Source organism: Anomaloglossus baeobatrachus, chromosome 5 (assembly GCF_048569485.1).
Source record: "Anomaloglossus baeobatrachus isolate aAnoBae1 chromosome 5, aAnoBae1.hap1, whole genome shotgun sequence".
In the NCBI taxonomy this organism is placed as follows: domain Eukaryota; kingdom Metazoa; phylum Chordata; class Amphibia; order Anura; family Aromobatidae; genus Anomaloglossus; species Anomaloglossus baeobatrachus.
The window spans coordinates 385,692,670-385,715,302 of record NC_134357.1 but is presented as its reverse complement, the minus strand read 5'-3'; the positions used below and the strand labels follow the sequence as shown (position 1 = coordinate 385,715,302).

Genomic DNA, 22,633 nt, shown 5'->3' with positions numbered 1-22,633 from the left:
CAATTCAGGAGGAAAAGCGAGGTCTCAGCTGTTCTGAGTTCAGCATTTACCTCTGCTATAAATACTCCCCTCTCAGCTCAAGGAGTTGCCATTGATAGCTCTGCATTTTGTAGCCTCTAGACTTAACTTGTGAGCTGAGTTGTCATGTGAGCGGCACCTGGTGTTTACTCTATGGAAGTAGTGTTGTGTTTTCCCTTCCTCTAATGCCTGTTTAGTTTGCCTAACTGGTCCGTTCCCCTTTAATCCATGTAGTTTGGAGTCCCTGGTACTATTGCTGTTTCTTTTACCCCTGTCTGTCTTATTCTCTCTGTGTCTTTACCTAGCATGGGACTAGTGTTTCCCCTGCCCTGCTCACTAGACAGGGCTGTGTTTAAGGAAAGACAGAGATAAGAACGTGATCACCGCATGAGGTGAAAGAACCCGTCTATGGACATCAGGCAGCTTAGGGCTGCTGAGGGTAAGTGTCAGGGGTTGTTCCTCCCTATCTTTCCCTTGTGGCAGTGCATCCCTTCAGCCGTCTCGCCTTGCACCTGCCTTGGTGGAGCGCAACAACCAGGAGCTGAGCTGGAGTGATACATGGAGTCTATTGTCAGACAACTCTATCCTCACCATCAGAAGCTCTGGTGAAGCCTGGGTAGAAACTTAGTAGAAACTTAGGGGTACTTTGCATGCTGCAACATCGCTAGCCGATTGTAGAAATGCCGAGCGCGATAGCCCCCGCCCCCGTCGCACATGCGATATCTTGTGATAGCTGCCGTAGCGAACATTATAGTTACGGCAGCTTCACACGCATTTACCTGCCCCGCGACGTCGCTTTGGCCGGCGACCTGCCTCCTTCCTAAGGGGGCGTGTCGTGCGGCATCACAGCGACGTTACACGGCAGGCGGCCAATAGAAGCGGAGGGGCGGAGGTAAACATCCCGCCCACCTCCTTCCTTCCTCATTGCAGGCGGGACGCAGGTAAGGAGATGTTCCTCGCTCCTGCGGCTTCATACACAGCAATGTGTGCTGCCGCAGGAACGGGGAACAACATCGTACCTGTCGCTGCAGCTAAATTATGGAAATGACCGACACTACACAGATCACCGATTTTCGACGCTTTTGTAATCGTTTATCAGTGCTTCTAGGCTTTACATGTTGCGACGTCGTTACCGGCGCCGGATGTGCGTCACTTTCAATTTGACCCCGACGAGATCGCAGTAGCGATGTCGCAACGTGCAAAGAACCCCTTAGTCATGCCCCTCTCAGTGTAAGCTTGAATCTGAAAACAGTGCGTCTATGACCCTCTCTTCCCTCCATCACTGTACCATGACAAGACATCCCATAAGAGACACTAAAAGCCCCATCACACGCTAACGATATATCGCCGGGGTCACGGATTCCGTGACGCACATCCGGCATCGTTAGCGACATCGTTGCATGTGACAGCAAGGAACGACCGTTAACAATGGAAAATACTCACCTTATCGTCCATCGTTGACACGTCGTTCCTTTTTTAAAAAAATAGTTGATTGTTGAGCACGCAGGTTGTTGGTCGTTCCCGAGGCAGCACACATTGCTACGTGTGACACCTCGGGAACGATGAACTGCAGCCGCCGGCAATACGGAAGGAAGGAGGTAGGCGGGATGTTATGTCCCGCTCATCTACGCCCCTCCGCTTCTATTGGGCGGCCGCTTAGTGATGCCGCTGTGACGCAGAACAAACCGCCCCCTTAGAAAGGAGGCGGTTTGCCGGCAACAGCGATGTCGAAAGGCAGGTAAGTCCCTGTGATGGCTCCGAACGATATAGTGCGCCACGGGCAGCGATTTGCCCGTGACGCACAAACGACGGGGGCGGGTGCTTTTATCAGCGATATCGCTAGCGATATCGCTGCGTGTAACACCCCCTTAAGTCTGTGCTGTAACCATCATATAGGAGACACCGAGACTGCAGCATACATCACTGTAGAAATCTACTGAGTTTTGGGTGCCAGTTAATGATAATTAACAAGAGCTACTGTATATTTAAAAAGAAATTTATTACAAATAGTGTATTTACAATGACATACATAGGGGAAAGCTATTTAAGGGAAAAGGGTACAATGAAAAAGGAAAAGATAATAGGAAAGGGTGGTGGAAGATGGGAAGTGGGAAGACTGACTAGCTTGGAATGCTACCTTTATATCAGCCACAGTCAAACATGGCCCATGCAGTGCCCATCCCTGTAACACCTCCACATAATGGTACCATGCAATCAGGTCACAGTCTTTTGAGTGGTCCAGGAACATGCACATGACTGCTGATTTCGATGCTCTCCTGAGAGTGGCTCTCTAAAGCCCCCAACACACGCTTCAATATATCTCACAATCCGTCGTTGGGGTCAAGTTGTAAGTGACGCACATCCGGCATCGTTTGTGAGGTATCTGCGTGTGACATCTACGTGCGATCAGTATTGAACGCAAAACCGTTGATCTCAAACACATCGTATCTTTGTCTAGAATTGAGCGTTTTGTTGCACGAACCTAGTCAATTGTAACGTGTGACATCCCTCATACGATTTTGGTGTCTGATGCTATGTGCGCAGGTGTGCGCTCTGCACCGCAGCTTAAAAAAGGTCCGCTTCAGAGCGCAGCTGAAAAGCTGCGTTCTGAAGCGCCTCACAATGTCTGTCATTCAGTAATCTCTGTCAGTCGGTCACTATCTCTGTCCCTCACTCTCTGTCCATGTCAGTCTATCCCCCTCTCTCATACTCACCGATCCCCGATCTCTGGCGCTGCACGGCATTCACACTGCTCCGGCGGCTTTTACTGTTTTGAAAAAGCCGGCCGCCCATTAAACAATCTCGTATTCCCTGCTTTCCCCGCCCACCGGCGCCTATGATTGGTTACAGTGAGACACGCCCCCACGCTGAGTGACAGGTGTCACACTGCACACAATCACAGCAGCCGGTGGGCGTGTCTATATTGTGCAGTGAAATAAATAATTAAAAAAAACGGCGTGCGGTCCCCCCAATTTTAAAACCAGCCAGATAAAGCCATACGCCATACGCACCAGGGCAAATCGGGAAGAGCCGGGTACAGTCCCAGAACTGTCGCATATAATGTATGCGGCAATTCTGGGCGGCTGTTGGCTGATATTGTTAGGCTGGGGGGCTCCCCATAACGTGGAGCTCCCCATCCTAAGAAGACCAGCCTTCAGCCGTATGGCTTTATCTGGCTGGTTTTAAAATTGGGGGTGACCGCACGCCGTTTTTTTAAATTATTTAATTATTTATTTCACTGCACAGTATAGACACGCCCACCGGCTTCTGTGATTGGGTGCACTGTGACACCTGTCACTCAGCGTGGAGGCGTGTCTCTCTGCAACCAATCATAGGCGCCGGTGGGCGTGGAAAGCAGAGAATATGAGATTGTTTAATGAGCGGCCGGCTTTTTCAAAATAGTAAAAGCCGCCGGAGCAGTGTGAATGCCGTGCAGCGCCGGTGATCGGGGATCGGTGAGTATATGAGAGAGGGCTGCTCAATTCAGTTACTCAGGAGTTTAGCGGTCACCGGTGAGCCCTTCACAGGTGACCGCTAATCAGGACGTGACACAGACAGAGCCGCAGCATGACAATGAAGTCGGGTGAAGTTAACCCGAGTTCATTCTGATCGTGCGGCTCTTTCTGTGTCTGCTGTCATCTGCCATTCAGCTCTGCTGCATGGCTGTCTGTGTCTGCTGTTAGCGGCCATGTAGCAGAGCTGAATGGCAGATGACATAGTAAAAACGCCTCCCTACACATTACACACGCTTGGCAAGTCAATAAAAAAAAAAAAAAGGGTGCCCAATGCATACGTCACAGAACACATGATCTAAAGGAGCGCACACAAAATTGATCAATTTAACATAGACTAATGCACATGTGACAGCAAATGAACGACCTACGTGCAATCTCATAAGATCCCGTATGCAACCTGGGCGTGTCACATCGCAAATGCGATTGTACAACTAATTGCAACGTGTAAAGCAGGCTTTAGGTTCAGAATGGGTTAGAGGATGCCTGTGGCGTCCTGGTAGGAAAGGTCTTCATATCAAAAGGCCTGAGGAAGGTTTAGGCTATGTGCGCACAGTGCGTTTTTCGAGGCGTTTTTGCACATTTTTCGGGTGCATTTTTGTTCAGAAAACTGCATGACTTTGCTTCCCCAACAAAGTCTATGAGTTTTCATTTTTGCTGTCTGCACACAGCGTTTTATTTTAGCTGCGTTTTTGTGGTGCTCATGCATGTCATTTATTTTTGCGTTTTCACTGCTTTTTCCACCCATTGAGTTCAATGAGATATTTAAAAACGCAATGAAAAACGCAAATAGCAAATATAGCTGCGTTTTAGTGCGTTTCTATGACTAAAAATGCAACTATAAAAGCAAGGGGTGGGTGTACAGGAAGAGGATTCCTTCTGTTGGTAAACACAGAAGCGTGAATCCTCCCAGTACCGCCACTGCTGCTTCCACCTCCCGTCCTGCTCCATGTCCGCTCCCGTCCTGCACCATGTCCGGACAAGAGGTGGAAAGCAGCAGCAAAATCAAAAGTGAACAGTAGAAAAAAAAATGTCATACTCACCTGTCTGCAGACTCCTGGTACATGTCCGCTCCCAGCTCCTCTTCCCGATACCATCACCTCTGCTCCAGCTGTGTGCAGACTCCCGGGACATGTCCAATAGCTGCAGGACCTGCTGCTGATCAGCTGATGTGGTCACCTGACGGAATCAGCTGACAATATAAGTCCAGCGGTGAGGCCGGCTTTTTACCGCCCGGCCGGCTTAAACTATCAGCTGATGCCGTCAGGAGACCGCATCAGCTGATTACCGCCGGGTCCTGCAGCGATCAGACGGGAGTCAGCACAGACATGTGTAGTTTTTTGGGGGTTTTTTTGCACTGATGCATCAGCTGATTGTATAAACGGCGTTTATACAATCAACTGATGTGTGATGTGATTCACGTCCTTGAAACTGACACATCATCTGATCACTTTGCCTTCCAGCAAACCGATCAGATGATCTTGGATCTGGATTGGACGGCGCGGGACCCTTGACCCAGGATTACTGCGGAGGAGGTTTTTTTTTTATTTCAATAAAGATGTAGTCGCTAATTGTGTTGTGTTTTATTTCTAATAAAAATATTTTTCTGTGTTGTGTTTTTTTATCTTTACTAGAAATTCATGGTGGCCATGTATAATATTGGCGTCACACCATAAATTTCGGGCTTAGGGCCAGCTGATAATACACAGCTAGCCCTAACCCCATTATTACCCAGTGAACCAGCCAGCACCAGGGCAGCTGGAAAAGTTGGACACAGCGCCAGAAGATGGCGCTTCTATGAAAGCGCCATTTTCTGGGGCGGCTGCGGACTGCAATTCGCAGCAGGGGTGACTAGAAAGCTTGGGCACCCTGCGCTGCGGATTCCAATCCCCAGCTGCCTAGTTGTACCTGGCTGGACACAAAAATTGGGCGAAGCCCACGTCATTTTTTTTTAAATTATTTCATGAAATTCGGGAAATAATTGAAAAAAAAAAGGGCTTCCCTATATTTTTGGTTCCCAGCTGGGTACAAATAGGCAGCTGGTGGATGGGGGCAGCCCGTACTTGCCTGCTGTGCCTGGCTAGCATACAAAAATATGGCAAAGCCCACGTCATTTTTTTTTTGGGGGAGGGGGGAAACTCCTGCATATAGTCCTGGATGGAGGATGCTGAACCTTGTAGTTCTGCAGCTTCTGTCTGCTCTCCTGCATACACTAGTGGATGGAGGATGCTGAGCCTTGTACTGCTGCTCCCTCTGTCTCTCCCTCCAGCATACAGTCAGGGTCAGAAATATTTGGACAGTGACACAAGTTTTGTTATTTTAGCTGTTTACAAAAACATGTTCAGAAATACAATTATATATATAATATGGGCTGAAAGTGCACACTCCCAGCTGCAATATGAGAGTTTTCACATCCAAATCGGAGAAAGGGTTTAGGAATCATAGCTCTGTAATGCATAGCCTCCTCTTTTTCAAGGGACCAAAAGTAATTGGACAAGGGACTCTAAGGGCTGCAATTAACTCTGAAGGCGTCTCCCTCGTTAACCTGTAATCAATGAAGTAGTTAAAAGGTCTGGGGTTGATTACAGGTGTGTGGTTTTGCATTTGGAAGCTGTTGCTGTGACCAGACAACATGCGCTCTAAGGAACTCTCAATTGAGGTGAAGCAGAACATCCTGAGGCTGAAAAAAAGAAAAAATCCATCAGAGAGATAGCAGACATGCTTGGAGTAGCAAAATCAACAGTCGGGTACATTCTGAGAAAAAAGGAATTGACTGGTGAGCTTGGGAACTCAAAAAGGCCTGGGCGTCCACGGATGACAACAGTGGTGGATGATCGCCGCATACTTTCTTTGGTGAAGAAGAACCCGTTCACAACATCAACTGAAGTCCAGAACACTCTCAGTGAAGTAGGTGTATCTGTATCTAAGTCAACAGTAAAGAGAAGACTCCATGAAAGTAAATACAAAGGGTTCACATCTAGATGCAAACCATTCATCAATTCCAAAAATAGACAGGCCAGAGTTAAATTTGCTGAAAAACACCTCATGAAGCCAGCTCAGTTCTGGAAAAGTATTCTATGGACAGATGAGACAAAGATCAACCTGTACCAGAATGATGGGAAGAAAAAAGTTTGGAGAAGAAAGGGAACGGCACATGATCCAAGGCACACCACATCCTCTGTAAAACATGGTGGAGGCAACGTGATGGCATGGGCATTCATGGCTTTCAATGGCACTGGGTCACTTGTGTTTATTGATGACATAATAGCAGACAAGAGTAGCCGGATGAATTCTGAAGTATACCGGGATATACTTTCAGCCCAGATTCAGCCAAATGCCGCAAAGTTGATCGGACGGCGCTTCATAGTACAGATGGACAATGACCCCAAGCATACAGCCAAAGCTACCCAGGAGTTCATGAGTGCAAAAAAGTGGAACATTCTGCAATGGCCAAGTCAATCACCAGATCTTAACCCAATTGAGCATGCATTTCACTTGCTCAAATCCAGACTTAAGACGGAAAGACCCACAAACAAGCAAGACCTGAAGGCTGCGGCTGTAAAGGCCTGGCAAAGCATTAAGAAGGAGGAAACCCAGCGTTTGGTGATGTCCATGGGTTCCAGACTTAAGGCAGTGATTGCCTCCAAAGGATTCGCAACAAAATATTGAAAATAAAAATATTTTGTTTGGGTTTGGTTTATTTGTCCAATTACTTTTGACCTCCTAAAATGTGGAGTGTTTGTAAAGAAATGTGTACAATTCCTACAATTTGTATCAGATATTTTTGTTCAAACCTTCAAATTAAACGTTACAATCTGCACTTGAATTCTGTTGTAGAGGTTTCATTTCAAATCCAATGTGGTGGCATGGAGAGCCCAACTCGCAAAAATTGTGTCACTGTCCAAATATTTCTGGACCTAACTGTACAGTCCTGGATGGAGGCTGCTGAGCCTTGTAGTTCTGCAGCTGCTGTCTGCTCTCCTGCATACACTAGTGGATGGAGTATGCTGAGCCTTGTAGTTCTGCAGCTGTCTGTTCTCCTGCATACACTAGTGGAGAATGAAGAACATATTGAAGAAGGAAATTACATCAGACCTTTTTTTTTTCTTCACCAATCTTTATTGGAATTGTTCCCTGAAAAAAAACACATAAAAACGCAGTGAACTAAAACACTGCAAAATGCAGCCATAAACGCACCAATACGTGGTAAAACGCATGCGTTTTTTGACGCGGGTGCGGTTTGTGCGTTTTTTGCGGCAAAAAAAAAACGCAGCGTCAAAAAAACGCAGTGTGTGAACTTACTCTTAAGGCCCCGTCACACACAACGGCATTTGCTAACGAGATCGTTGCTGCGTCACCGTTTCTGTGACGCAGCAACGATCTCGCCAGCAATCTCGTTATGTGTGACAACTACCAGCGATCAGGCCCCTGCTGTGAGATCGCTAGTCGTTGCCGAATGGTCCAGACCATTTTCTTCAAAGGCGATGTCCTGGTGGGCAGGACACATCACTGTGTTTGACACCTACCAACAACCTCCTATACAGGTCGCTCATCGTTATACAGGTCGCTGATCTTTACTGCGTTGTTGGTAAGGTCTGACTGCGTGACATCTCACCAGCGACCTCCCAGTGATCCTTATCAGGTCGTATCGTTGTCGGGATCGCTAGTCGTTAAAGGGAACCTGTCAGCAGAAATGTCCCCTAAAACCTAACAGATTCCCCCTCTGCAGCTCCTGGGCTGCATTCTATAAAGGTCCCTGTTATGATTGTGCCCACTTTCTGACCAAAAAAAAGTGTTTATAAAGTTGTACCTTTTTTGGCTTCGGATTCTGTAAATCTGAAACGGGGGCGGGCTGCCTGATGGCCGTTATTCTGCCCCCTGGTCCTGTATGCCGCCCCCATCGCTGATTTCCATACTTCTGGACGCCGCCCACTGCTCCAGCCATCCCCAGCGCATGCCCAGTGCCCATCTCTCGTGGATGAGCACTGTGCCCAGCGTCACCGCTGGTGACGTGCACGCAGGGTTAAGATTATGGGCGGTGCTGTGATGTTTATTCCTAAGCAACCGCCCATAATCGCGGGACCGCGCTTTCCCCCTCGGCCTGCTTCGTTCTGCGCAAGCGCGCTGCTGCTGACCCCCACGTCCCGCGATTATGGGCGGTTGCTTAGGAATAAACATCACAGCACCGCCCATAATCTTAACCCTGCGTGCACGTCACCAGCGGTGACGCTGGGCACAGTGCTCATCCACGAGAGATGGGCACTGGGCATGCGCGGGGATGGCTGGAGCAGTGGGCGGCGTCCAGAAGTATGGAAATCAGCGATGGGGGCGGCATACAGGACCAGGGGGCAGAATAACGGCCATCAGGCAGCCCGCCCCCGTGTCAGATTTACAGAATCCGAAGCCAAAAAGGTACAACTTTATAAACACTTTTTTTTGGTCAGAAAGTGGGCACAATCATAACAGGGACCTTTATAGAATGCAGCCCAGGAGCTGCAGAGGGGGAATCTGTTAGGTTTTAGGGGACATTTCTGCTGACAGGTTCCCTTTAAATATGACAGGGCTTTAAACTCCATTTGGGCTGTGGAGACTTGATGTCTATCTCCAGAAGAATGGCTTATCTTCCAAATGCCTTAGGGGTTATGTACAAATGTAGATTACATGAGGTCACAGGCAAGATGTTCAGTTCAAATGTAAAAAAAAAAAACACAAGAAGGCCAGGTAAACTCAAAATAGCATGTATTATAAGATGTGCACTGCACTAGAAATTCCAAACTGTGCTTTTTTTTTTTTCCAGTTCACATGTAGATGCACTCTTTGCTCTGTCAATAGAACCAAGTGCAATAAACCACAGTACATACAATTGCCTTCCTGCCTCACAGGTTCACAACCCCCCCCCCCCCCCCCCCCCTCCCGGGCATGGTGTTTCTCTTTGATGTAGACCAGGGGTGGGGAACCTTTTTTCTGCTGGGGGCCATTTGAAAATTTCTACCATAATTCGGGGGCTGCACAAAATGATCAACTTGAAAATTACCCTGCTATGTTTAGTCAAACAACTCACTGTGGTGGCTGGAGCTTCTTCTCTTTGGTGCAGCTGTGATATTAGGCAATATTGATCTTGTGGCTTCTCACAACTGTTTTTCCAGGTTTGAGCCAGCTAGGACTGCTGTATGTACATCACATAGGAGACGCTGGGACTTCTATATATACATCACAGGAGATGTTGGGACAAACACATCACAAGAGGGGATAGAGGCCTATACATCACAGGAGGGGATGGGGCATATACATAACAGGGGAGGGCTGGGGAGAATATACATCACTGGAGAGGCTGGGGAATATACATCACAAAAGAGGCTGGGGGCATATACATCACAGGGGAGGGTTGGGAGGAATATACATCACTGGGGAGGTTGGGGGGCATAGACATGACTGGGGAGGCATAGACATCACTGCAGTGCACAGGCATCACTTGGGGTATATGCAACATTGGTGGGGAGCACAGACATAGCGGTGGAGGCACAAACATTGCTGGGGTAAATACATCACGGGGGGGAACACATCACTGGGGAGGGTTGGGAAGAATATACATCACTAGGGAAGCAGCATGGCATAGACATCACTGGGGGGTCCACATATCAGTGGGCGACACAGACATCACTGGGGTATATACATCACTGGCGTGCACAGAAATGGCTGTGGGGTACAAATGTTGCTGGGGGTATATAGATACCTGGGGGCACAGATAGCCCTGGGGATGCTGGAGGGGCACAGACAGCCCTGGGAATGTTGAAGGTCACAGACAGCCCTGGGGATCCCTGGGGGGCACAGACAGCCCTGGAGATGTCAGAGGGGCACAAACAGCCCTGGGGCACGCTAGGGGCACAGAGCGCATTGGGGGAGGCTGGGGGCACAGAGAGCATTGGAGGACGCTGGGGTCACAGAGAGTACTGAGGGAAGCTTAAGGCACAAAGCGCACTGGCGGAGGCTGGGGGCACAGAGCACCCTGGGGGGTGAGGACACAGAGCACACTGGGGGAGGCTGGAAGCACAGATCACACTGGGGTAGGCTGGGGACACAGAGTGCTCTGAGGGAGGCTGGGGGCACAGAGTGCACTGGGGAGGCTGGGGGCACAGAGTGCACTGGGGGAGACTAGGGGCACAGGTTGCACTAGGGAAGCTGGGGGCACAGAGCGCTCTGGGGGAAGTTGACGGCACATAGCGCACTGTGGGGCACAGACTGACAGACCTGGGGGACGTTGGGGCAGTCACTCCTCTTCTGTGGGATGGGAGCGCATGTTGCGCCTACCCCCCCAACAAAGTACATCCTCACACTGGCACTGGCCAACGTGTGGACGTAATCCTTCAGTGTAGGAATCGCAGCATTCAGCATTGAATGCTGTGTACAGGGTTTAAAGGGCCGGTAGCCAGCAAAATGTGGCTGCCGCCCCAGCACTGCAATCCCTGAAAATCTGCCCAGGGGCCGCAGAAAAAGTAATTGTAGGCCGCGTATGGTCTGTGGGACGGAGGTTCCCCACCCCTGATTTAGACCTTTGAGCTCTGGTAGAATTTAGAGCTCATGGATGCAATTGTGAGTTCAGTGATTTATATTACATACTAGCTGTAGTCCCCGGCGTTGCCCGGGATAATAACTGTTTCTCGGTCTCTCTCCCAGTTTCTGTCTGTCTGTCTCTGTTTGTCTGTCTCTCTCTGTTTGTTTGTCTCTTGGCCTGTCAGTATCTGTCTGTCTGTCTCTTTCCCTGTCTGTCTCTGTATCTCTTTGCCTGTCTCTGTCTGTCTCTCTCTGTCTATCTGTCTCTGTCTGTCTATTTGTCTGTCTATCTCTGTATCTCTTTGTCTGTCTCTGTCTGTCTCTATCTATCTCTTTTTTTCTGTTTCAGTTTGTCTCTCTGTCGGTCTCTCTGTCTGTTTATTTGTCTGTCTGACTCTTTGTCTGTCTGTCTCTTTCCCTGTCTGTCTCTGTGTGTCTGTCTATTTGTGTGTCTGTCTGTCTCTATCAGTGTCTGTCTCTGTCTGTCTGTCTCTCTGTCTCTGTATCAGTCTCTGTCTCTCTATCTTTCTGTCTGTGTGTCTGTCTGTCTCTTTCCCTGTCTTTCTGTGTATTTCTGTATCTCTCTGTCTGTTTTTCTCTCTATATCTGTCTCTTTCTGTCTATTTCCCTGTCTGTCTCTTTCCCTGTCTGTCTCTTTCCCTGTCTATCTGTCTCTGTCTGTCTGTCTCTTTTCCTGTCTGCCTCTGTCTGTCTCTTTCACGTTCTGTCTCACTGTCTCTCTGTCTGTTTCCCTGTCTGTCTCTTTCCCTGTCTGTCTAGTTCCCTGTCTGTCTAGTTCCCTTTCTGCCTCTTTCTATCTGTCTGTCTCTTTCCATGTCTGCCTCTGTCTGTCTGTCTCTTTCCCTGTATGTCTGCCTTTTTTCCCTGTCTGTTTCTGTCTGTTTGTCTCTGTCTCTTTCCCTGTCTGCCTCTTTCTGTCTCTTTCTCTGTCTGTCTGCCTTTTTTCCCTGTCTGTCTTTTTCCCTGTATGTCTCTGTGTGTTTGTCTGTTTCCCTGTCTGCCTCTGTCTCTTTCCCTGTTTGCCTTTGTCTGTCTCTTTCCCTGTATGTCTGCCTTTTTTCCCTGTCTGTCTCTGTATGTTTGTCTCTTTACCTGTCTACCTCTGTCTGTCTGTCTATCTGTCTTTTTCCCTGTCTGCCTCTGTGTGTCTCTTTCTCCGTGTGTCTTTCTGTTTGCCTATTTCTCTGTCTGACTGTCTAGCTTTTTTTTTCCCTATATGTCTCTGTCTCTTTCCCTGTCTGCCTCTGTCTGTCTGTCTCTTTCCCTGTCTGCCTCTTTCTCTGTCTGTCTGTGCCTATGTCTGTCTGTCTCTATCTGTGTCTGTCTTTCCACCGACATCATATTACCTCACACATAATCTTCTTATACTAACAATTTCCTTTGTTCCTATAGCAACCAATCACAGCTCCTATTAATAACCTGTAGCTCCCAGCTCCATTCACTTTAATGGAGGCAGGTTTTTTGGAGAGTAACTGTAAAGCGCAGGGGTTACATTTTCCCATCAAAACATAGTCTATGACATTCCCTGGGTTGAATGGGGTGTCAGTGCAAAATTTTGTGTTTCTAAATGCGACATTCCAGATTCCTTTAGCGGACATATATATATACACACACACACACACACATACTCTCAGCTTTTTATATTAGATATGGTGTATATGGGCTTCCAACAATCACATAGGAGACACTGAGACTACTCTCTATACATCACATAGAAGGCACCAAGACTCTGCTGTGTATATCACATAGGGTGTAATTAATAACCCATTTTCAGGATTTAACCTCCAAACTCCTTGCCTGGGTGGCAAGTCCACAAATCCAAGTATATTAAGCAGAGCACGGTAGGTCAGTGCTTAGCAGTGTTGCTTTGCAGTGCTGGGATCCTGAGTTCAAATCCCACCAAGGACAATATCTGCAAGGAGTTTTGTACGTTCTCCCCATGCGTTTCCTCCAGGTTCTCCGATTTCCTCCCACACTCCAAAGACATACTGATGGGGAAGTTAGATTGTGAGCTCCAGTGGGGAGAGTGATGATCCTACCTGTAAAGTGCTGTGAATTTAATAGTGCTATATAAGTGAGTAAAACAAATAAATAAAAAATAAACTATAGCTCAGCGTCGCCCATAACAAAAGTGTGGCACCACCTTGTGTCACAACTAGAGGTATTTAGTCCAGACATGGATGTAACATGCAGCCATTCATCTTTAATATAGATATCATCCTAACACTTGATTCTAATTCCCTAAATATTCACAAATATGACACCTTTGTTATAAGAGAACAGAAAAACAGAATTCAAAACACAAGTGTAAGCCATGTAGCGACTTTAGAGTATTTGAGATGTGTCAAATCTCATCTTTGATTACTTAACATTTCTGCCTCTTTTATGCAAAGCAAGTTACTGTACCTGTGAGACTTTCCCCTACTACTTCATTGCATCCAGGGGCAAGATCGGCAACACGGCAGACCCTTCTCTCAAATTCGTGACCTAACGAGCGTCTTCATAATCTGACACTCCTAACACTAACATCCTGTCATTTCCTTTCTGAAGTAGAAAGATAGAGGGGTGTAGAGTGCCAGAATGGAAAAAAAATGAAAGGAGACAGATATCTGACATCTCAAGCAATAAATAGTAAAAAGATAGAAAAACTGAAGAGCAGCAGCTAAATGTGAGGAGATGTGAAACAGGACTGAACAGAAGAGAACATATGGGAAGACACTGAAGAAGCAAGCTATAGTATAGGCACTGATGACACATCTGACTCATCGTTAGAAGATACTACTGACGGACACTTGAGACCTAAGGAATAGCTTCTTCAATCCAGCAATCATCGAGGAAGCTTTCAAGACCCAAGACTTCGATGAAGATCTAAAATCAAGAGGGACTTTGGCGAAGAAGGAGACAAACAAATAGAAAAGAGAATTTATCGTCGTCCACATACAGCTGGCTGCATACACCAACGATGAATTATGTAAACCTCCAATAATTGAGTGGAAGGATTTGGTAAAGTACAAGGAAATGTAAAGAGTACATGAGGATCTGCAGACATGTATAAACTAAACCTAACCAAGATCTAAGGGACACACCGTATTGGAATCCTCTATGTATTCCCTTTGTAAGGAAGGGCTTGCATTTAATGTATGTACTGCCAGACCGGACCAGGGTTTATCAATGCCCCCTGTGACTGCCACCCCTGAGACCCCAATCAAGCTTGGTGTTTGTGCCAAATCTTTAGTGTCTTTGGCCTACATCCTACTGCTTATGGCTGGAATTTTGGGGAACACTTTGGTCATAAGGGTACTGAGGAGCATTAGTGATGGACGAAGCGTTCAAGCCTCACTTAGTCACCACATATGTAGCCTTGCATGCTGTGACATTTTGCAGCTGGTACTGGGTATCCCAGCTGAGCTGTATGGCAGTATCTGGAGTCCTTTTCCTTGGCCACTGGGAGCTGCTGGATGTTCTGGCTTCTATTACTTATGGGAAGTGCTTTGTTATGCCGCTATATTTAATGTGTTGTCTTTGAGTTATGATAGACACCGTGCAACAAGTCAACCTTTAAGCCTTCACATACGTCAGTCATCAAGGGTGCGCTTACGGATTTGCTTTCTATGGGTAGCTTCTCTGCTCGCTGGTCTGCCTGTACTTTTTTCCATAGGTTTGGAAAACATCAGTGTTAAAACAGTTGAGGAAAAACAAGTATCAGTGTGTACACCATTGAATTCATGGGTATGGCTCTTTAAGGCCAGTGTCTGGGCATCCTTCATTACATACCTGGGAGTATTGTTGGCGGTGGCCATAACCTGTTGGAACATCAAGAGAACGCTACAGGGGAACAGGAACAACAGTTTGGAAATTAGAGGACCTAATGGATCTATACAGCGATTGGGCAGGTTCTGTGGTGGAAATGTGGCTGTCCGCAGACAAAATGCCAGACTGCTAGGTAAGTTCTGAACTACCAAAGTGAACTGGGGTCTGATGGGCTTCTATGGGCATCTGTTGCACTTTTTTCTTGCACTAGTTTTATAAAGTCTCCCTCCTAATGCAGACACTGCTATACAAAGAGCGCCAGTGGGAGAATAGGAGAACTCTCAAGTTTCATGTTCTCTATGTAATGCTTTCTTTCCCTTCATAAAATATATTAATAGACCTATTTCATTAGAAATCTAAATTAATTTATGAGGACCATAGACTTACTATGGAGCCCACCTTCAGTCTTGGAAAGTTGTACTTAGCTGAGTACTTCTGCCCTTTCTTGGTAATGATTGGTGGGGGGCCCTGCACCTGCACCTTCACCAATCAAAAGTTTTGACACATCTGTATGGCAGGCCAAAAGTTTTCTGAAGGTATAGTGTATATGTGTATATACATACTGTATATACATAGTACTTCAGGGTACTGTTACTTATGAAATATCAATGGGCTTCGATCTGTTTGCTACAATATAAACCTTCCTAAACCCTCTTCTTTATTAAATGATATTCTATTGAACCAATGCATCATTTATACAGTTAATTCATAATTGAAAAGGCTAATTTGTGGTAGGCAGAAACTTCCCCTTGTATGAGACCTTTGATAGTCTATTCAGATGTTATCTTCAGGGGTATTCCTCTTTTGCATAATCTTCTTTGAAAGTTGGGAAGTTTGCTTACAGAGGTATTCCTATCTTGTATGCATATGGCATATCCACTAGATATGCCATAAATGTATAAAAGATATAGTTAGCACTAAAGAGACCTACCTGTATCTTAAGAATGGGCTCTTAACACGTGCAGCATCAGTGGGGAGGTGGTCAGAATTCCCATTCGTTTTCATAAGAATGCCGACCCTCTCTTCTGACAGCAGAATGTGTTCTTGAGATAGATCCAGGTCCCATAAGTGGACCTCGATCTATTGTACATTGATGGCATATCTTTTGGATGTGTCATAAATATATAAGATAAGATGTTATTGTAACAACCACTAACTACATTTGACCAAATAGCCTAATGCTGGGTTTACACACTGAGACTTTCTAGCGATCCAACCTGCGATCTCAACATAGCCGGGATCGCTACAAAGTCTCTGGTGAGCTGTCAAACAGGCAGACCTGGCCAACGACCTAACAGCGATCCGGACCTGCAGAGCGATTAGCTGGTCGTTGGGGACAGCAGGTGAACTTCACCCGACTTGATTTAATGCTGCGCGGCTCTGTGTGCCGTGTAAATAAATAAATTATTAAAAAATCCGGCGTGCGGTTCCCCCCTATTTTAATACCAGCCAGATAAAGCCATACGGCTGCAGGCTGGTATTCTCAGGATGGGGAGCTCCACGGTATGGGGAGCCCCCCAGCCTAACAATATCAGCAAACAGCCGCCCAGAATTGCCGCATTCATTAGATGCGACAGTTCTGGGACTGTACCCGGCTCTTCCCGATTTGCCCTGGTGCGTTGGCAAATCGGGGTAATAAGGAGTTATTGGCAGCCCATAGCTGCCAATAAGTCCTAGATTAATCATGTCAGGCGTCACCCCGAGATACCTTCCATGATTAATCTGTAAATTACAGTTAAAAAACACACACCCGAAAAATCCTTTATTAGAAATAAAAAACACAAGCACATTCCCTCATTACCAATTTATTACCCACAACAAAGCCCTCCTTGTCCGGCGTAATCCAGGGTCCTCCAACGTCGCATCCAGCTCTGCTGCATGCAGGTGACAGGAGCAGCAGAAGACACAGCCGCTCCTGTCACCTGCACGCAGCTAATGAAGAGAGCCGTGTGATCGGCTGAGCTGTCACTGAGGTTACCTGGATCCAGCGGTGGATGCAGCGGTGGCCGCGGGTAACCTCAGTGACAGCTCAGCTGATCGCGCTACTCACCTCATTTGCTGTGTGGAGCTGACCGGAGCGGCGGTGAGTAGTGCGATCAGCTGAGCTGTCACTGAGGTTACCCGCGGCCACCGCTGCATCCACCGCTGGATCCAGGTAACCTCAGTGACAGCTCAGCCGATCACACGGCTCTCTTCATTAGCTGCGGGCAGGTGACAGGAGCGGCTGTGTCTTCTGCTGCTCCTGTCACCTGCATGCAGCAGAGCTGGATGCGACGCTGGAGGACCGTGGAGTACGCCGGACAAGGAGGGCTTTGTTGTGGGTAATAAATTGGTAATGAGGGAATTTGATAGTGTTTTTTATTTCTAATAAAGGATTTTTCGGGTGTGTGTTTTTTAACTGTAATTTACAGATTAATCATGGAGGGTGTCTCATAAACGCCTGACATGATTAATCTAGGACTTATTGGCAGCTATGGGCTGCCAATAACTCCTTATGACCCCGATTTGCCAACGCACCAGGGCAAATCGGGAAGAGCCGGGTACAGTCCCAGAACTGTCGCATCTAATGTATGCGGCAATTCTGGGCGGCTGCTGACTGATATTGTTAGGCTGGGGGGCTCCCCATAACGTGGAGCTCCCCATCCTGAGAATACCAGCCTTTAGCCGTATGGCTTTATCTGGCTGGTATTAAAATTGGGGGGACCTCACGCCGGATTTTTTAATTATTTATTTATTTATTTTACTACACAGTATAGACACGCCCACCGGCTGCTGTGATTGGGTGCAGTGACACAGCTGTCACTCAGCATGTGGGCGTGTCTCACTGCAACCAATCATATTTGCCGGTGGGCGGGGAAAAGCAGGGAATACGAGATTGTTTAATGAGCGGCCGGCTTTTTCAAAAAAGGAAAAGCCGCTGGAGCAGAGTGAACGCCGTGCAGCGCCATGAAATGTTGGCCTACTGAAAAGTATGTACAATAAATGCACTCACTACTTGGTCGAGGCTCCTTTTGCATGAATTACTACATCAATGGGACATGGCATGCAGGCGATCAGCCTGTGGCACTGCTGAGGTATTATGGAAGTCCAGGTAGGTTTGATAGCAGCCTTCAGCTCGTCTTCATTATTGGGTTTGGTGTCTCTCATCTTCCTCTTGACAATACCCCATAGATTATGGGGTTTAGGTCAGGCGAGTTTGCTGGCCAATCAAGCACAGTGATACTGTGATTATGAAACCAGGTATTGGTACTTTTGGCAGTGTGGACAGGTGCCAAGTTCTGCTGGAAAATTAAATTTCCATCTCCAAAAAGCTTGTCGGCAGAGGGAAGCATGAAGTGCTCTAAAATTTCCTGGTAGACGGCTGCACTGACTTTGGTCTTGATAAAACACAGTGGACCTACACCAGCAGATGACATGGCTCCCCAAACCATCACTGATTTCACAGACTTCACACTAGACCTCAAGCAGCTTGGATGTGGCCTCTCCACTCTTCCTCCAGACTATAGGACCTTGATTTCCAAATGAAATGCAAAACTCTCTTTACTCTGAAAACAACACCTTGGACCACTGAACAACAGTCCAGTTATTTTTCACCTTGGCCCAGGTAAGACACTTCTGGTGCTGTCTATTGGTCACAAGTGGCTTGATACAAGGAATGCGACAGTTGTAGCCCATGTCTTGGATATGTCTGTGTGTGGTGGCTCTTTAAGCACTGACTCCAGCAGCAGTCCACTCCTTGTAAATCTCCCCTAAATTTCTGAATGGCCTTTTCTTAACAATCTTATCAAGGCTGCAGTTATCCCAGTTGCTTGTGCACCTTTTTCTACCACATTTTTTCCTTCCACTCTACTTTCCATTAATATGCTTAGATACAGCACTCTGTGAACATCCAGCTTCTTTAACAATGACCTTTTGTGGATAACCCTCCTTGTGGAGTGTGTCAATGACTGCCTTCTGGACATTTGTCAAGTCAGACGTCTTACCAATGATTGTGTAGCCTACTGAACCAGACTAAGGGACCATTTTAAACGCTTAGGATGCCTTTGCAGGTGTTTTGTGGTAATTATTCTAATTTTATGAAATAACAACTTTTAGGTTTTCAATGCCTGTAAGCCATAATCATCAACATTAACAGAAATAAACACTTGAAATAGATCACTCTGTGTGTAATGACTCTATATAATATATGTGTTTCTCTTTTTGTATTGAATTACTGAAATAAATTAACTTTTTGACGATATTCTAATCTATTGAGATGCACCTGCATGTCACCCACCAATTACATTCTTTTTCGTAAATCCACTATGCATAATAAGTGCTTATAGCATGAAAACTTACTTTGTATCCTTATACAGTGCCTACAAGTAGTATTCAACCCCCTGCAGATTTAGCAGGTTTGATAAGATGCAAATAAGTTAGAGCCTGCAAACGTCAAACAAGAGCAGGATTTATTAACAGATGCATAAATCTTACAAACCAACAAGTTATGTTGCTCAGTTAAATTTTAATAAATTTTCAACATAAAAGTGTGGGTCAATTATTATTCAACCCCTAGGTTTAATATTTTGTGGAATAACCCTTGTTTGCAATTACAGCTAATAATCATCTTTTATAAGACCTGATCAGGCCGGCACAGGTCTCTGGAGTTTTCTTGGCCCACTCCTCCATGCAGATCTTCTCCAAGTTATCTAGGTTCTTTGGGTGTCTCATGTGGACTTTAATCTTGAGCTCCTTCCACAAGTTTTCAATTGGGTTAAGGTCAGGAGACTGACTAGGCCACTGCAACACCTTGATTTTTTTCCCTCTTGAACCAGGCTTTGGTTTTCTTGGCTGTGTGCTTTGGGTCGTTGTCTTGTTGGAAGATGAAATGATGACCCATCTTAAGATCCTTGATGGAGGAGCGGAGGTTCTTGGCCAAAATCTCCAGGTAGGCCGTGCTATCCATCTTCCCATGGATGCGGACCAGATGGCCAGGCCCCTTGGCTGAGAAACAGCCCCACAGCATGATGCTGCCACCACCATGCTTGACTGTAGGGATGGTATTCTTGGGGTCGTATGCAGTGCCATCCAGTCTCCAAACGTCACGTGTGTGGTTGGCACCAAAGATCTCGATCTTGGTCTCATCAGACCAGAGAACCTTGAACCAGTCTGTCTCAGAGTCCTCCAAGTGATCATGAGCAAACTGTAGACGAGCCTTGACATGACGCTTTGAAAGTAAAGGTACCTTACGGGCTCGTCTGGAACGGAGACCATTGCGGTGGAGTACGTTACTTATGGTATTGACTGAAACCAATGTCCCCACTGCCATGAGATCTTCCCGGAGCTCCTTCCTTGTTGTCCTTGGGTTAGCCTTGACTCTTCGGACAAGCCTGGACTCGGCACGGGAGGAAACTTTCAAAGGCTGTCCAGGCCATGGAAGGCTAACAGTAGTTCCATAAGCCTTCCACTTCCGGATGATGCTCCCAACAGTGGAGACAGGTAGGCCCAACTCCTTGGAAAGAGTTTTGTACCCCTTGCCAGCCTTGTGACCCTCCACGATCTTGTCTCTGATGGCCTTGGAATGCTCCTTTGTCTTTCCCATGTTGACCATGTATGAGTGCTGTTCACAAGTTTGGGGAGGGTCTTAATTAGTCAGAAAAGGCTGGAAAAAGAGATAATTAATCCAAACATGTGAAGCTCATTGTTCTTTGTGCCTGAAATACTTCTTAATACTTTAGGGGAACCAAACAGAATTCTGGTGGTTTGAGGGGTTGAATAATAAATGACCCTCTGAATAAACTTTTCTCAATTTAAAAAAAAAAATAAAAAAGAAATAACATTCTTTTTTGCTGCAGTGCATTTCACACTTCCAGGCTGATCTACAGTCCAAATGTCACAATGCCAAGTTAATTCCGAATGTGTAAACCTGCTAAATCTGCAGGGGGTTGAATACTACTTGTAGGCACTGTAAAGGTGGTGTCACACATAACGACGACGACAACGACGTCGCTGCTACGTCACCATTTTCTGTGACGTTGCAGCGACGTCCCGTCGCTGTCGCTGTGTGTGACATCCAGCAACGACCTGGCCCCTGCTGTGAGGTCGCCGGTCGTTGCTGAATGTCCAGCTTCATTTTTTGGTCGTCACTCTCCCGCTGTGACACACACATCGCTGTGTGTGACAGCGAGAGAGCGACGAAATGAAGCGATCAGGAGCCGGCACTGGCAGCTGCGGTAAGCTGTAACCAGCGTAAACATCGGGTAACCAAGGGAAGACCTTTCCCTGGTTACCCGATGTTTACGCTGGTTACCAGCCTCCGCTCTTGCTGCCAGTGCCGGCTCCTGCACTGTGACATGTGGCTGCAGTATGCATCGGGTAATTAACCCGATGTATACTGTAGCAAGGAGAGCAAGGAGCCAGCGCTAAGCATTGTGCGCGGCTCCTTGCTCTCTGCACTGTGACATGTGGCTGCAGTATGCATCGGGTAATTAACCCGATGTATACTGTAGCAAGGAGAGCAAGGAGCCAGCGCTAAGCAGTGTGCGCGGCTCCTTGCTCTCTGCACTGTGGCATGTAGCTGCAGCACACATCGGGTTAATTAACCCGATGTGTACTGTACCTAGGAGAGCAAGGAGCCAGCGCTAAGCGCGGCTCCCTGCTCTCTGCACATGTAGCACAGCGACGTTATGATCGCTGCTTCTGCTGTGTTTGACAGCTAAGCAGCGATCATAACAGCGACTTACAAGGTCGCTGTTACGTCACCGAAAATGGTGACGTAACAGCGACGTCGTTGTCGCTGTCGCTTAGTGTGACACCAGCTTAAGTATAGATTTCTGTATCACTTCCTACCGCATGAACTATAATCTGACGCTGAGAACCATGCTCTTTTCCTACGGGTATGGACATTTTTTTCCCTCGTAAAATTGGCTCACATGGTCAGAATTTCTTTTATTGTTTTTTTTATTGTTTCATATTTATTATTATTTCTTCTATGTTTTATATAGGTGCGATGTATAAATAAATATTATTGGACACGTCTGTTTTAATAATCTCTCTCTAATTCCAGGCTGTATTGTAGGTGTGCTGGCTGTGTGCTGGTTACCATTTCAATCGCGGAGGCTCATGACTGTATTGAGGAGTAAAGATCAATGGACAGAGACTTATTACCGCTCTTATATCACCTTACAGCCCATTACTAATAGTTTCTACTACCTCAGTGCTTGTCTTACCCCACTGCTGTACAACTTGACATCCCGTAACTTCCGCAGAGCCTTCCTACATAGCATCACACCCTGCACAAAAATGTCTCCTTCAGAATATGGATCCTGGGAGATACAAGCAAGACAACAAGGAATCAGGCTTTCTACAATAGGACAAGAAGCAAGTGATATGTTGTAGATTCTAGTGTTGTCTTTATATTCGGATCTGTCTTGTTATATTTTCTAGCTCCTAATGACTATTCCTGATTTGTTGTATGTCCTCCAGTATATGAGATATATCACCTGCTGTGATGCTACCTGTGTCCCAAAAATAGTTTTAAGCCGATCATACACATTAGCCTAATGTTGGCTGCACTTGAGTATATCAAAAGGTTTGGTCGACTGATTGTCAAGAGAGTTTGTCGACTTGAGCATGCCTAATTTCAGACTGCAGATGCTTGGTTCTCCCAGAGATAAGCCGCTGGTAGAGATGGCTGACGGCGGCTGTCTCATAAAAAGCACAGAAGGACTTGGCCGAACAAG

At 46.7% G+C, this 22,633-nt stretch overlaps 1 protein-coding gene across 1 annotated transcript; it reads left to right on the top strand.

Annotated features, from left to right (window-relative positions):
- Positions 1-14,204: 14,204 nt before the first annotated feature.
- LOC142312772 (G-protein coupled receptor 39-like) lies at positions 14,205-22,289 on the top strand. The gene is made up of 2 exons (XM_075351760.1): positions 14,205-15,045; positions 21,958-22,289. The coding sequence occupies exons 1-2, from the start codon at positions 14,205-14,207 to the stop codon at positions 22,287-22,289; spliced, it is 1,173 nt and encodes a 390-aa protein (XP_075207875.1).
- The last annotated feature ends 344 nt before the right edge of the window (positions 22,290-22,633 follow it).